This window comes from Atractosteus spatula, chromosome 28 (assembly GCF_055471065.1).
Source record: "Atractosteus spatula isolate fAtrSpa1 chromosome 28, fAtrSpa1.hap1, whole genome shotgun sequence".
Lineage (NCBI taxonomy): Eukaryota > Metazoa > Chordata > Actinopteri > Semionotiformes > Lepisosteidae > Atractosteus > Atractosteus spatula.
The window spans coordinates 3,712,582-3,729,451 of record NC_142733.1 but is presented as its reverse complement, the minus strand read 5'-3'; the positions used below and the strand labels follow the sequence as shown (position 1 = coordinate 3,729,451).

General features: G+C 43.5%; 1 protein-coding gene across 1 annotated transcript in view; it reads right to left on the bottom strand.

Moving 5' to 3' along the window:
- celf5a (cugbp, Elav-like family member 5a) overlaps positions 1-16,870 on the bottom strand; it is a 152,802-nt gene that overhangs the window by 23,437 nt on the left and 112,495 nt on the right. The window contains exon 4 of the mRNA XM_088907768.1: positions 185-313. Within this exon, the coding sequence (XP_088763894.1) occupies positions 185-313 (129 nt within the window). The remainder of the gene's footprint in view (positions 1-184; positions 314-16,870) is intronic.

The following is a 16,870-nucleotide window of genomic DNA, read 5'->3' as shown; positions in this document are numbered from 1 at the left end:
GCTCAGCCTATAAAGACGCATTCGGAGCAGACATCAGGCTCCGTCGTCTGGAAACCACGGGTTTGAGTCTGTGCTGTTTCACCAGCTGCGGCCGGGACTCGCCAGGTCTACACACGACAGCTTAGCGGAGGGTGAAAGCACTTCATACTCCGTTTCAGCACCCGGGGAACGTCAAGCCCCTCACCTTTGCTGTTTCCGTCAGGGCCTCTTAGCACAGTGCACTCTTCGATGACTCCATAGGGCTCGAAGAGGCGGTACACGTCCTCCTCCGTCTGCTGTTTGTTCAGCATCCCCACAAACAGCTTCCTGTCTTCTGGAACAAAAAACGGAGAAGGGGTTAAATTGGTAACCTTCTGTCTCGCCCCCCCCTCCCCGCTTCTGCCTCAGCACAGAAAAAAACAAGTCCAGCTGCCCTGAGTTTTGTTTTTGCACTGGTTAATTCCCAAATCACCTGCCTCTTGTTTTGTTGATGGAATGCTTTAAAACAGAACCGTCGAGGATGAGAGAAACGACTTTTTAGAGGTTTTTAGAATACGATGGCGTTCGCCCAGCAGGGCGCGCACACACTTCAGGCCAGGGGGAGCCTGGGGTGCTCAGTGAGTCAGGATTGTGTGGCTCAGCCCCAGAGAGAAGGGGTGACTGGGCCGCGCTGCCCCTTCGCCCTTCAGGAAAGAGTGATCTCTAATCTACAGAGAGCATCCGGCCTCCTGGCAAGGCCACTACTCCTTCGCCGAAGGAAGGAGTAAACAGAGGCATCCTCTTTCACCGGCTCTTCTGCTCCCACGTCCGCATGTGTGTTTCCTGAGAGGCGCTGCGACACTCGGTGTCCTGCGGCTTGGGTCCGGCAGTGTTCCGCGGGACACAGGTTGTTACGACATCAAACCAAAATCGTGCAGGATTTACGAGTCAGGGTAAAAGTATATCATTTACACATGTTTGTATACGTGTATGCCAATCAGTTGGCAGTGAGACCGGTGTGAAACACACAGATATTTTTTTTTTTCTTGAGACAACATATTTTTTTCCTGTTTATTCTTTTGAAAAGAATTAAAGGGGCTGGCCGTCCCTGTCGTTGATCTTTATTGCCTGCGTCCTTTTGCTTTTGAGACGCCGGTAGCTTGGCTCTCTTGCCCAGGGGCTGGCTGTGACCCTGGCCCGCTGATATCTATATTATTGCAGTGCGGCTCCTGGTCGCGGGGCCCCGGCTGGCTCCCCCTCTCTGCGGCCGGTGATGCACTTTTAAAATAATCGCAAGTGTCAGAGCTCTGTCTCGGGAGAAGCAGCCCCGCGAAGACTCTTTATTGTTAGTGGCAGAATCAGAGGGTATGTATCAAAATAAAAGCAATTCAATGTGACATCTGTCACGGTGGATTGGAGAGCATTTATCTGCAAAAGGAATCCGCTGAACTGGAAAATAAAAGGCCAGGACAGTCCTTCCTTGAGCTGGGTGGTGTTGGTGTGTGTGTGTACGTGTGTCGGGGGTGTGTGGTGGCAGTAGTTGTCGGGTTGGAGGAGACTCCAAACCTCATGGAAATCCACACAAGAACTTAGTGTGCATTAGTGTGTGCTCTCATGATTTGCCTATTTATAACATTGTGCAGTCAGCCCTTCAAATAAAGCAGGAATCCTTCTGTTTATCAGTGCAAAACTGCCTTTTTGTCTGACTTGACATCAAGTGAAATGCATGCAGTTCTGCATTTCAATCTGAACCCCTGCAGCCTGTCTGTACTGTGTCTTGTCAGCTCCACATACCCCCGGCTATTGGCTGAAAACCCGCAGAGAGTTATACCTTGAGTTCCCAATGTGTTTACAGCACCTACAAAAACTGCAGTTTAACTCCTCTTGTAGAGGTAATTTAAATAAAAAATGCAGGAATAGATGTCCATGAAAAATGCATTTCTTTGAAAAGCTTACTCTGTGGTCTGTGAGGCTGTCATTTACAGTATTTACACAAATTTTTAATTTTCTAAAAATACATTGTGAGAGGAAGTACATGCTATTGATGTTCATTTTTGTATTTAAGAAATGGCCCAGGCAAGGGAGAAGAGACACAACTGTTCCCCGCCAGGCCTGTATAGTTTCAGAACAGCAACTGGGCTGTTTTCCACCAGGAAGAAATGGAGCAAGTTTCTGATCAGAAAAGCAGAGGGTATTTTCAGAAACAGATCTAACCGTGCGTTTAAATTCCTCCTTAAGCTTAGTCTTTTACTTCCGCCACGCTTTTTATTCCTTGCTCAAAAAACAAGGCAGCAGCACCTCAGGACATTGCTGTGACTTTCGATTTACAAGACACATTTGCATAATGCGTAGTTCCCTTAATATGTGAACACGCTCTTACAGTACACACACTCATAAATAACTAAACATTTCTAGGGGAAGCCCCAATTGACTCGGACTTGCTCACGCTGAGCCTAAGACCCGCATTTCTAAATCATTAAGAAGAAGGAGAGTGGTAATGTTGCTATTTAAATCTCTCCCGCACTATGAAAAGACTGTCCCATTGCAACAGGACTCGCTTTTTATTTATTAACTGTATTGACTGACTTTAATGTGCTGTTTGTGGATTACAGTATCCCTGCTGGGAGTCTTGAACGTGCAATTACCGGCTGCAGGCTGGTTACTGCGCAATCTGCTTTCTGAAAGAGCTGTGTGCTGAAGCGCAGGAAACTAATTGAATATACTGGGATGTGTCTAGTTCTTAGTGGAGACACCCCGAGTAAACAGATTTTGTTTCTGTGTTGACTCTGGCATAGATTTTCAAACTAAACAAATGACACTTGCCTTTTTAAATTTAAAAGTGCCAGTTTGATATGAGCACATGAAAAAGAACAGTAAAAGGTACTGAACAGTGATATGTCCTTTTTTGTGCGGGAGCTGCTGTTCTGTACCAAAAAGTTTAAATATGGACTGTTTTTTTCCCTATAGGTTATGGAGAAGACTATTCAACATGTAGTCCTTTTAGCCCTCTGTACTAGAAGATTTACGGTAATACAGCCAGCAACTTAATGTATAGATTAATCCTGCAAGTTGTTAATTAAGTAATAGACCAGTGTGGTAGAAACTGTTAAAAAGGAGGAGATTTGTAATGGTTTAAAACCCCTGCTGCACAGTGCAACAGGAATCCAATTTGTTTTACATTTGTTAAATAGCTGACCCATTTTTTAAACCGTAATAAAATTCTTCAGGAGAATGACCTGTAAGAGTTGCAGGCTGAACAACTCTTTTGGGTTTGAGAATTATTTAATTTTTTTTACTCATACTTGGGACAGTGCTCTATTTCAATATTTTATGCACGGGATCGACCAGGATCCTGTGAGACTGACTGCATTAATAATAAGTGCATGAAAAACAGACAGAAAGGATTCAATACAGTTAAATTCCCCCCCCCCCCCCCACCTCCCAACACTGCCCTGTCATGTAGCTTGAGCTGTTACCACATAAACACATTTCTGTTTTACCCTGAAATACTGGATCAGAAAAATGAATTTCTCCTGCGTTTCACACACTCATTTTGTTTTGCAGGCTCAGAAATGAATAAAAATATATCTGCAAGCAGCAATGACCGTGGGCCAAGCCGCTCTGCAATACGTACCTCTGCTTCCCTGGGAAGATTTATGAGTACAGCTCTCTACCCAAGATAAACACAGCAAGATATGAAAATGGATCGTAGCTGAAATTTGATTGGCTCTTACTGGCCATATTTTGAAGAAATATGGAAAACAGGTCAGCCAAGGTTACGTTTTCACAGTTTTGCATCAGTCATCATTACTATTTCACAGAAGACGGTGTTTTCGTGTTTTCAGAAAATCCGTTGCGACCACCAAAACGTTTGTCCTACAACATCCCGTAATCCTCTCCCAACCTGCAACACTTCATGAGAAGGGTTGCACTCAAGAGGATGCCATTTGGCCCATCAAAGTCCTTTATTTCCTAGTAGCTAATTGGTCTGGGGATATCATCACACTAATTCTTAAAGATAAGGTATTTCCGTCAACAGCTCTACTGGGTTAGCTTATTATAGGCTCAAAGATCTCATGAGTTGGTTAATTTTTAATGAACATTGGAAAAGTTGTTGAAATAATGAATGCTTGAAATCGGAGGTCATATGCAAGGAATTTTAACAGAGCATTTATAGGTTCCTATGCATGTTCAATGGTTACTGTGATGGTATCTGCACTCCATAAGGCATTATAAGATTTTTGTTTTCCAGCTTGGGGAGAGTACAACATCACATTTAGAGACATTTCAATCAGATGGATTCTGCTATGGACACTGTATCAGATTGGCCCTTGCTACTTTATGTAGATGTATCAGTCTATTCTACCACAGATAAATGCAGCTATATGCCGTATACATACAAATTGACCATAACTTAAATTTGATTGGTTCTTGGTTGCCATGTTTTATTATGTAGCTGCTGGTCTCAAACAAAATTAATAGCTTTTCCAAGGTAATACGTATAAAGTCTGGCTTCGTTTGGTATCACAGTTTCAGCAAAGACGACGTTTGAATATTTTTTACAAGCCCAATAACAAACCAGACTGTGTTGTAGCCTACTGTATATCTCTTGAACAGAGCTTATTCTATGGAATAGGGGTAGTCTGTGACCCAATATGGTTTGTTCAAGTCCATAATTGATGAAAATTCCAATATGCTCACTAAACTGTGACCTATGATTTTATTCTTGCTGTACCTGTTTCCCGTAGGCCTCCACAGTGGGATGAGGTTTTGTGAGTTTTTCTGTCCAGTGGAGTTTGACCAGTCGGTTTGTGTACACTGGTCAGTGTGTCACAGCTTGGCACGAGAACTCCAGGACAGAGCAGCTGCAGCCAGAGAGACCAGCTTTAGCCTCTCGGTCCACTTGGAACGTCATGCCGCTGTTTCCGAAGCCCAGGGGCATTTCGTGAATGGAATCGCAGATTTGACTTCTATGAAGAGAGAGCGGGCCGTCTTTGACTACCATCTAAAATTTTCTGTGACAATAAATCATTTCCAAAACTCGTTTTAAAAACCAGACGTATCTACAGTATATCTGCAATTCCGTGGATCTGTAACAGGATGAAATCCAACAAAGGTGTAACGTCTTGTCCAACAGAAAACGCATCGTGTTTGACTTTTTTGTTTGGCAGAATAGTACTTTTGATAGTAACAATAGTTTTCCACAACAAATGTGTTGCTTGACCCTATAATAGGCTGTATTACTGACCGTGAGATGATATTGAGCCTTTCACATTAAAGACAAATTATCCTGAGCTCCTCAGTTAAATTGCTGTGATCTTTACAGGTGATATATTTTGTGATGAGCTGTGTGAGCAAACATGCATCTCATTCGCCTCTTCACATTAACAAGTGTGTGAGAGAGGGAGAGGAGGGTTGCCATGACAACGCTCTATACAGCAGCCTGTCAGTCATCTGTCAGTGAGGGTGGGGGTGGGGGTAGCGAGGGGGGGGGGGGGGGGGTCAGTTCTCCATCTGTTTGGTGAGTTATGGTGTAAATAGAATTGATTTTGCTGTCAGCTGCAGAGATGAGGACAAATTATTAACAATATTAGATGACTGATAAAAAATACATTTTTTAAAAGAATACAGTACAGGACCCAAAATGGAAATCACAAGCTTGTTTTCTTGTATGGGGAGATGGATGGGGTTCACGTTCTCCATTGTATAAAACACATTTTCTGTAGAAATATGAGATTTGGAATGATGCAGTTTAACGCCATGTTTACTGTCCCATGAAAGAAAAAAACATCACAAAAAGAAGTATAGTATATGTACAAGAGGGCTCAATTACAATGAACCAGTTTCATTGTTTAGTGACTGCAATAATATGAATACATTACATGACTAAGTATTGAGTAATCATATCTTTGGAATGTCATCAATTATTTGGAATATTATTCTAGTGTAGTCTGAGCTCACAGAGTGAAGATGTACTTGGCAGTCTATCCATATGACTCAACGCTGCCAGAACTACCTTGGAATTGTCGCTGTTTTAGTTTATCTGAATGGACTGCAGATTGAACACTGGTTGATACAGTATGACCATTTGCTTGTAACAAGATGTGTGAGACTTAATGTTTGCACTGTGGTAAAAGAAGAACCTTAAAATGGGTTAAGATCCAGTTCATTGTAAAAGCTCTGAAAGACTAGGGGGTTTTCAGTACCATTTCAGCACAGCCGTCGTTTCTAGAACTTTACAGAATTGAAGGCCTGAAGGCAACCTAGTCTGACCTTAGCACTTCAGAGTTTGTATCTTTTTAAGAATTGTGTAGGCACTCCTTAATCATCACATTGAACATCATTAATAACCTCCTTTACTATGGAGTCCCTTGGGATCTCTGGTTTAGCTCTGTGCATTTGACTCTGCAAAATGTGACCATCTTCGACCACTTTGTCGTCAAGCTGTGAACACACTGGTGCACGGCTGCCCTGCACCCCCTGCCAGCCTAACAAGACAGAGGGACCTTTCTAACTGTTGCATCACCTCTGAAAAAAGTGTTTTACTGAACCAAAGTCATGCAGGAGCACAACAGTCATTTGGGGATTGCTTTCAGTTGGCATGATATTGCTGGATATTGCAGTTAGATCATTGGCATTGTGATCAAACGTTTCTTGCTGCTAGCATTGGAGGTGTGCTCTGAAGCTGAGGAGGAAACACTCTTGCGAGAGCTGAGAAATCTAAAATGATTTTTTTTTCCATGTTTTAACTCATGTTTGTCTGTGCACCTGCTAGTAAAAGCAAGACACTGAACATGTAATTCTTCAGCACCTAAAGTTGCTTCAGGCCTCCTGCACTATAAACAGGGTTACAAATGCTGTGCAAGACAAGTCTTATTTCTATTCCTGAAAAAATACCTGCTTATCATATAAAAGTATCTACATCTGACACAGTATTGCACTACCCTTTTTATTATCCTCAGCAATAATGGTATTGCTGTGATTTTGCCAGCCTAGTTTTATAGATTTTTTGTTTTATGTGTCACTTTATTGGTATATCCTGGCCCGACTTTGGATTTTAGCTACTAGTAACGCAACGTTACTGCAATGTTAATGCAGTGCCATAGAGCCATCCTGTTTCTTAATTATCTACTCTTCCGTCTGTCGGCTCTGATTCATGAGGAGAGCTGCGGACACTCCCTCTAACACCAGCCCACATGCCTCTCGCCTCCAGTGTGCTCCTCACCGCTTACCTTGTGATGATCTTGGAGGCTAATGAGTTACCTTCATGCAGCAGTTCCTCTCAAGTAATTATCTTTTTAGGAGAGAACTGGTTGCAGCAGACACGCTAAACTTTGTTAAAGTGGCTGCCCAAACACAGTGCACAGTCATGTACATCTTGCACATACTGCAGCACCTCCGTTAAAGAAGTAGTTGGGACTGCCTGCATTTTGCTACCATTACAGTGATTTTGAAAGTGCAATAAGTTAAACAATCGGTTTACCTACAGTATTTGTTTTTATTTTACATAGCAACTTCTAACGGTAATCACTTTCTAAAGCAGGACTGCACACTGTGCAGCATACTGTAACAGTTTATCAAGATTGCACAGCAATACGGAAAGCAAGCGTACTTTGGTAGTGTCATAATACAGTGTAGTGAAGTCTTTGTGAGCCTTATTTTGCAGATCTAAAAGATCCACAGTTTAAGGGGGCAGCCAGCATTGAAGATGTATTTTCCTTTAACTTTTGAACACTTGCATCGCTGTAAAATTTAATTTCCTACAGCACAGGGCAGCCCAGTGGGCATTCACTCTGTGACCTCCCCCACACACACGCAGTGATAGTGAATGAGGAGGAAAACGGCAGATGTGAAGGTGAGAGGTGTAAAAAGGAAAGGCGACACAACGGGAGAAAGACAGCAAAGAAAGAGGACAGTGCCGAGAGAGATGAGACAGGCAGAGATGTGAGAGAGCTTGAGAGGATCAGTGTTTCAAGCCCACATTTGTCAGCACAGCCCTGTGTGGGAGAGAAGTGAGGCAGACTCCTGCTGGAATGGGAGGATGGGAAGGCCAGCCTCCCATACTGTTTAAATGCAACTGCTTCACATGTGGGAGGCTGGGTGAGTAGGCAGTTTATACCACAATACCTCTAAGGCCTGATTTAGACCTTACTGGATATGGGGTACGTGTACTACATACTGTATATCTGTAATCAAAGGAGTTGCTTTTTGGACCGATTGCTTAATCCTTACTTGTATAAAAATCCCTGCTTCTTGCTGCACTTCCATTCTACACACTGTACCATTTGACACTTCTATGTAAATTTACCATATATTGATTAAATCTAAAGCGCTCTCCCAAAAATAAACTTAAGCTTTTATTGTACAATGTCAACAAAACACAGTTAAGATTTCTTTGATATGCAGAAGTGTACTTTTCATGTGCATTGGGTCAGTCTGACTTCAGGACCTGGGGTCCTGTATGGAGACAGGAGGCATGGCATTTTAGTAATGGCAAGAAAGGAGGAGGGGTCTTAACCATGATGTCAAGGCCAGGTCTAGTCTGAATTATTATACAGTCATTCCCATTGCCTTTGAGTTACACCCTACGTGTGATCCCTGACCAACTTACAAGAACTGGTCACAAAATGAAAAGGACTATACTCCTTGTAATACTGCCCTGTGCAAATGGTACTGTACTGTGTATTCAGTACCCTTCAGTTATCAGGACTGGTTATTTAGAAATTCTGTGTGCACAGCATGCAAATTATTCCTTCTTCCTTTTTTGTACTGCACAAGCTGTTCTGTAATACATCATATTACAGCCCAGTTCCTATTACAGTACTTACATCATAGATCAAAATCACTAATGAATTTCAACTGTAGAAACTTTTACAGACCAATATCATTGCTGAATTACAGCAGTGCGCATTAAAGACTAGTCTCACTTCTGAAACAAACTGCAATGTATTACGTTATATATAAACCAACTTTACTACTGAATTACGACATGGTACATTGTTGACAGATATCACTCCAGAACTACAATACAGTACTTTACAGACCAGCGTTTTTACCGGAGCACAGCTGTTGTACAGTAGACTTTCGATATCAGAAAACCAAAATTGCTTCTGCAGTACAGAAAATAATAGATCAGCATCATTATTGATTTGAGAGCTCAATAGATACATTATAGACCAATATCTCAAATTAATTAGAATGGCATCATAGATCAATATTATAAGCGTATTATGCTAACAAAAATTATTTGGTTGTCATTACAGGATTATAAGGATAAAATTTACTCCGTCTCTCTCAGTTATTATTGTACTGTTAAATGCATTATATCAGGGACTTCTAAGAAGACATTTCATGAGAAATCTGGAAATACATGCTTCCATATATTGAAATTATCCAGGTTTGCACATCAAAATGTAGGAAGTGTTTCTGGAGGCCGCAGAGCATGCAAACGTCATGTGTAAGGAGGGGTTGTAGACCAGCCTCCAAAGGGTTAAGATGCATTACGGCCTGAATCCCCTGGATCAGACCCAGGCTGAGGGGGGCTGTAAATCACTGTGGTTTAGTGGCGCTCCGGGACGTGCTGAGCTGTGCTGTCGCTGCGAGAGAAGAAATGGAAACGCTTGCACCAAACAGGGAGTGGGCACAAGGTGGTGGAAGAACAGCAGTTCTGTCTGATTAATTTTGTTCAGCAGGAAGCATGTGCTACAATTTGGACTTGGTTGGGGGTAGGGATCTTTGCTTGTTTCTGGTTCAGCTATAATTGTGTGAAGAGTTTTTCTCCTTTTGGCTTTTCTGGGCTGTGCGGTGTTGCCTTGCACGTGTTGGTATATGCAGTCACTTCCATTCAATCTGTGGTGCCCATTACTTTGCAGAGAAGAACGCTGGAAAAAAAACTGCACTGTACCTGCCACAGCACAGCTGACAGGTCTGTATGATTTCACCCTGTGTGCTATAAACATTGCTATTCTAAATTGCAATCAATTTCCCTATGGACCAATTAGGAAGGATGGCTTTCCTACAGTGCTCTCCTAAATGTTTTCCTCTTGTTGTTTGCAGTCACGGTCTGTCTTTTTTCATTTTAAGAACTTTTGCCCTGAGTAAGACTTTCGTGTACCGTTGCCTGGGGTACGTGATAAACTGCTCACCGCCATCAACTCAGATTATTAAAAAAACATGAGCTGGAATTCAAGTACAGGAGGAAAATCTACTCGAATGGTCTGAATGGGAAAAGCTTCCTGGCTGAACATTCCTGGTTTTTTTTTTCATTTATTTTATTTGTTTTCTTCTCCTGTGTTCAGGAAGCTGACAGCTCTGCTCGGTTAACAGGACTTCCCCATGTGCTCTGAAAATCCTCCTTGACTATAAATAAGTCACCCCTGCTGAGCTGTGGCCTGCGTTGGTGGAGGTTATTCGCTAGAGGTGTCCTGGGGTTTTTAACAGGTGAAGGGGGACCCTTTGCTGCAGATCTGTTGCCCCCCATCGCCCATTAAAAATGGATTAAATGGGGGGGAGGGAGACTGTCCATGCTGAGCCCCCTCTCCTTCTCTTTTCTTTACAGCACCATTTGTTTTCATTGATGGGGTGTTTCACTCAACATCTCATGGAATAAATATATGTTGAGCTGCAAGAGGAGAGGAAGCAGTTCCGAGATTGTCAGTCTTGCAGATCTGCCCTTTTCCCTGCATCCTTTTTGTATAACTACTTGCCTCTTGCTATAGTTCAATCTTACACAAGTACTGCCACACCCTTGTCTGGGGTCCATCAAAAATCATCCACAATGTGTAGTTACTGAAGAAGCATTTGCCATTGTGTTTACTCCTGTCCCGTGGTAGCTGTGGTTATAATGATGATGAAAAGTATATTTGTGTGTATCGATCTTGGCCTACAACGTATTACATGTGGCAAATCGATTAAATTGAAAACCTATTTTTGGTCTGTCTGAAAGATGTCTTCTTAGAATTGCCTGATAAAACTTGTTTTTAATCCAGCATTTCATGGCTGTGCTGCCCGAGTACAATGATTGCTATTGGGCTGTGTCCTGTATAAAGTTAAGCAGGGCTAGACTTGGATTTATCTCTCCGTTAAAGCTTATATTGTTATTGTCAATAGAAGCACCAAGGTGTGTCATTTTTCTAGGACTGAATTAAGCTAACATTAGCAGTGTTGTTCCTTGCCCTTTAATATTTAGGAAAGACAAGGATGCCTCTACAAGGGTTTTTTGGCATAACATTAGTGTTGCATTCCTGCAACTGTGATGTTCCCCAAACCTCGTTGTTTCATATTATTAATAAATGTGACTTAGAGATTCCCCCTCCAGAGAACAAATTGGCACAAGTCTAGATCACCTGTAGTCTCCTTTCACTGTGACTCATTTTGGACTTTAAGGTGGTTTAGAAAACAGGCCACTGAAGCTCTTTGATGCCTGTCTGCTCCCTGGAGCACTAGTTTATCTGACCAACGTCACCTCGCCATTCCTCATAGGATGGCAGTGATCCAGCAGCTACCATACATCAAGGAAAGGTAGCTTGAGCTCTCATACCCTGCCTTTGTCCTATCTTCACTCTTGAGTTCTGTGTTCGATTGATGTACAGCCTTGGGTCCTGGTATGTGTGCTGAATTTGAACAAGCGACTAATCAGGAGGGGAAACGGGAAAAGATATGAATGCGTTGCACTGTATTTCAGGACTCTTCTTTTCAAGATCCTTGGCTAAAGGGAATTGGGAGCCACGCATGAGATGCCAGACCCCCCCCCCCTCTAGGATGCAAGCCCCATTTGGAGCAGCTGTGCTTGTATGACACACCTGCTCCTGCTCCGCGCCGGGGGGGGGGGGGGGCCCTTAATGCTTGTATGTGTGTGAGAAATGCATCGTCAGCATCGGACAATAAAAAAAAACCGCATGAAACTAAAACAGTGAGAAGTGAATGCAGGAAATCGGAAGTGTGATTCCTCCAGCACGGCCTTGTTTCTCCAGGAAGCTTCCATGGAGAGAGCTGACTCCTCCTCTCCCGCGGCCTGTCTCCCCCAGCGAGATCCTGTTTTATTGTAGCCTTTCCCTCAACGCTACTGCCCCCTGCCCCCTCCCCAAAACACACACACATCACCCTTCCTCATCACAGGGTTCGTCAGCCATTTTTTAAACTTTCAGTTGTCAAAGTTGTGCCTGTTGCTTGAGCAGAAATCAAGCTGGAATGTCATCTTTCCAGTTGGCAAGTTTGTCTGCACTTTGTTCCCTGTTCCACTTTAACATCTGCTCAGTGCCTCCTGGTTGACTGACTGCTGTTCTTGTGTTGCGTCTCTGAAAACAATAAGGTATCCTTCGGGCTTTTTGTGCTCCAGTACTGTGGAGGGAGAGATAAGGCAGCGAGGGGAAAAAAAAACATCTGGGCGTATGATTGAAAGAAATAAAACAAACTGTTAGAAATAGCACAGCCTCAACTGCAAACATTAGAAAGCTAGGGAAAGGTTACGTTTCAGCAGTAAAGTGGGATTTGAGGCTGTAAAACCTCTTTAAAATATGAACTGTTTTACAGAACAGCCCGAGTCTAAAGAGAAAAGGACTTGAACCTGCCCTTTTAAATGAATCCATCACCTATTCAAGTGGCGATGGGGGGGGTGTGGGGCGTGAGGGAGAGAAGGAAAAAAATGGAAAAGTTCTAATCTTCGCCGAGCTCTGTCAGCGGTTTATTAACAATGCCACCTTTTTACAACATTTCGGCGATATGAAAATGACTGGCGGACTGCAGGACTGGGGGTGGCTGTATTTCAAATATCAATTGACGGTGTCAGCGCGGCTCAGTAATGTGAAGGATTATCTGAAATTAGTTTAGTCAATTCATCATTTCAAAGGGCAGCCGGTCTACTGCTGATTAGTTATTGTACACACTTGTCAATTAAGGCTCCCTGGGGAGCAAGCATCGCAGATTTCAGACTGGTTTAAACAACACGGGAGCTCGCTGGCTGACAGCAAGCCTGGCACCAGCTGAAGCTTCTACCCCACCCTGAATTTTTTTTATTGCCCCCCCCCCCCCTCCCGCAACAGAAGAGGTGGAGGGTCGGTGAACATGCTTGACCTGCTGAGATTGCAGCAATCCAGTTTCCTGTCATTGCCCTTGGCATCCCAGGTCACAGCATTTGCAGTCTTTATTCTCAGCATAGCAGTCCGATCAGGCTGCCTGTCGCACAGCGCACAAGCCAAGCAGAGAGGGCCAATGTGCTGGATGTTGCTGTCCCTCTATCAGGCGCTCAGGGTGGGGATTTATAACTCCCTGTAAGAAAATCCCCCCTTTGAACAAATGACTGTGTGGCAGCATGTTGTCTACTGTGAAACTTGCTATTGAGAGTTCTAGTTGGGGTGTGTAGTAACCTTTTGTGGGTGTGTATTCACGAGTCTCATTGGGAAATTATTCTGACCCTCAGACCTCACCCATTGTGGAACCTCTGGCTTGCAGGAGTGTCTTGTGATTGATTGTTAGTTATCAGTGTTTCGTCTTGGCTTCTCCCCCATTCTGCACAGACAGTAGCTGACAGCTATAGGTAAGCTGCTTGTTGAGTTGTTGTGCTGGAGCACACAAATGGGCTTCCCCTATCTCATTGGGCCTGGTGCAGCTGGGACAGTGCGGAGCTGGTGTGCAATTGGGGGGCTGCTGTCATTTAGGTACATGGATGATACTGGCAAGGGTGCCCTGAGAGACTCCCAGCACAGAAATCATATTCCAGCCTCCTTTAGAACTGGGCGGGACTGTCTCCTCCGAACGGCTTCTGTTTCTCCCTCCGATTCCAGGAGAGAATCTCTGAAAGACCTTTCCTGTCATCTTCTTCCCTCCCCGCTGGGCTATGCGTGACTCAGCTGGAGAAGCTTGGGGTATAACCTCTCGGACAACACATGCTGCAGTACAGCAGGCAGTCTGCGGTGGCCTTTGCATCTGGCTGAAAGCGTGTTTGTTGTAATAATAATCCTTGCATTTACGTGGCACTTTTCATCCTGAGGGATCTCAAAGCACATAGGAGGGAACCCACTTCCTCCTCCAGTGAAGTGTAGCCCCACTTGAGGGACATGAAGCAGCCATTCTGCACCAGAAGCCTCGCTCAGTTGTGCAACTCAGGTGCGGAATTTCACCAGGATATACAATCTTGGTCAACAATCTTGCTTTTGCAAACAGTGGCACAGGATCTTTAATAACCCATTTTAAGAAGTCAGGAGCTCAGTTTAACATCTCAGCTAAATGACAACACATTTCACATCACAGTGTCCTCAGTCAGAATGCTGGAGAACTGGTTTGAAACTTCTGGTCAAAGAAGCAGAGCGCCACCTACTGCTCCACCCCCACCACTTGTAGGAGCAACCTGGTTTTCCCAGAGCGGGAATATGTTGTTACTCTCCTGCTCTATATTGTTCTATCACAGTCAAGGCTTCCTGTTTATTGAAGCTGAGAGTATCCTTTTTCATGTTTTGTATAAAATTCATGCTGGAAAAATCTAGGTTCTGCTTACAATTTGCACAGTTAAGAATACTTCTGGCAACATTATATACCTGTTAATTATCAGCTTTTTGCACATGTGTGTTTATGTAATAATTACAACATTGGGTATTTAAATAAAAAGTTGCATTGTATTACTCTAAAATTAAAGTTGCCTAACTGAAAACCGGCATTTTAATTTCAGCATATACAGTGTGCAGCAGCACAAAGGTACGGTCTTAAAATGGTTTTATCTAACATTTCTTTTAAAAACTCCTTGTGATTATATTTGTGCAGTGTATTTATCTCAGCATTGTAATTAATTAATAAAATGCTTTGCTCGTAAGCCAGTTCCTATGGGGCAGAGCTGTTTCCAATTCTGTCCTAGAAACTAAAAACAGAATCTCAAATGTAACACGACCAAAGTTCCACACATCAAACATACTGCGCCTCACAATATGTCAGGAGGTAAAAAAAAATATCAAATAAAAAATTCATGCATACAATAGCCAAGAGAACCAACCCCTCCCCCCCCGCCTACTCTCCCTCCCCAACTCCCAGCTCATCCAGTAAGGCTCCCCTCTATATCCTCTCAGCACCTGCTATCCATCATGGACACCCGAAAAGATAGAAAATATCTCCAGTACGGCTTATCTTAAGGAGGCGGGACCGTAGTACCAGGGTAAACCCGATGGAAAACAGGGAGAATATTTAACGCGCACACACCAGCACCCCTCGTTTTGCACCTAGGACCCTGAATCTGTGAGGCAGTAGTGTTAACCACCAAACCATTTTGCCACAAGCCAACTCGCGTCTCCTGCACGATACTGTTGAGAAGGAACGAGCCAGCCTGGAGTGCAAACAGCGCTGTAGTCGTGAGAGCTGTGCTTATGGATGGGAACCCAGTGCCGGCAACTTTGCTTGTCTTTCAAGTGCTGCGTTCCTTTGTAATGCTGTCTAAGGAGCACTGCAGCTTTCATATGAATAAAGAAAATCATGCAGTCACTGAGTTTGCAGTACTCCTGCTCCCTTGGGGTACGTCTGCCTTGTTGTGACTGTCTGCATCAGGCCCCACATTTGACACAATAAATAATATAGAACAATATAGGGATGAACTCACATTATATGCAAATTATAGAGTTGCAGGGTACAGAAGAAGCAGTTAATTGGCAAATGTGCAGTAGTGAGCTGCCATGTGGGGGACACAGGGCACTCAAACAACTGGTCGATGGAGTAAATTGATATTCAGACTTTTCATATACAGTCCTGCCTGTATACTTCTCCTGAACTGTACAGTACTGCATCAATACATGTGCAGGCCTTTATTTATTAACCAAGGCCTCTGTTGGGGGAAAAACATAAAAAACAACTTGCAATAACAGGGATTTCTGAGTGACCTGCTCTGCTGCTGCAAGACTGAGCTTTGTAGCACTGTGGAAAAGAACCAGCCTCCATAAAAATATAACAGCACTGCTTTCATGTCACAGGGGTCTTCGTAACCTTTCACATTTGAGGTTATTAGAGCAGCTTGCATAAAAGCTGTCTTTTGAGTATTTCCTTACAGTAACTCTTGTACTTCTTTGTTACCTTGTTGTAACACGTATAAGGGGAAAACATAAGACTGTAGTTTCTACTAATGACATCAAACTGAAAGGAAACTCAGACTTGGGAATGGATGCCTATTGCCTGCAGGTAGCCCAGTTCCCCCTCTTTTCACCAAAGTTAATAAGGTATTCAGTAAATTAATTTTCACCGAGTCAGTTGCTGGGGTTTTTTCCTTTCCTTTGCTTCTGTCATGTATTAAATGTTTCCATTGCACAGTAATTTCAGTTACTTGAAAACCACTCATAAAATTCTTACACCTACTGGTGCTGTTGCTACTGCTACTAATACTACTAAAGGGGTGTCCAGTCCTGGTCCTGGAGGGGTCAGTATGTCTGCAGGGTGTCCAGTCCTGGTCCTGGAGGGGTCAGTGTGTCTGCAGGGTGTTCAGTTTTTGAGAAACACCATGGAATTTTTAATGACCACAGAGAGTCAGGACCTCAGTTTTACGTTTCATCCAAAGGACGGCGCCTTTTTTACAGTATAGTGTCCCCGTCACTATACTGGGGCATTAGGACCCACACAGACCGCAGCGTGAGCACCCCCCCTACTGGTTCCACTAACACCTCTCCCAGCAGCAGCCTTAGCTTTCCCAGGAGTCTCCCATCCAGTACTGACGAGGCTCACACTGCTGGGCTTCACTGGGCTGTAGGTGTGATATAGCTGCTGGCATGTATCATGTATCTGTCTTGCTCCCCAACTCCAAAGTGACCCAGAGCAAGGGTTATTACAAAGAGCCCAGTACAGGAATTTCATTTCTGCAATGCAGGACAGGACTTATCTTTGACATTGACGTTACCTCACAATACTGCTTAGCTAGTAAATGTGCAGTTCACTCATCAGATTAACCTTA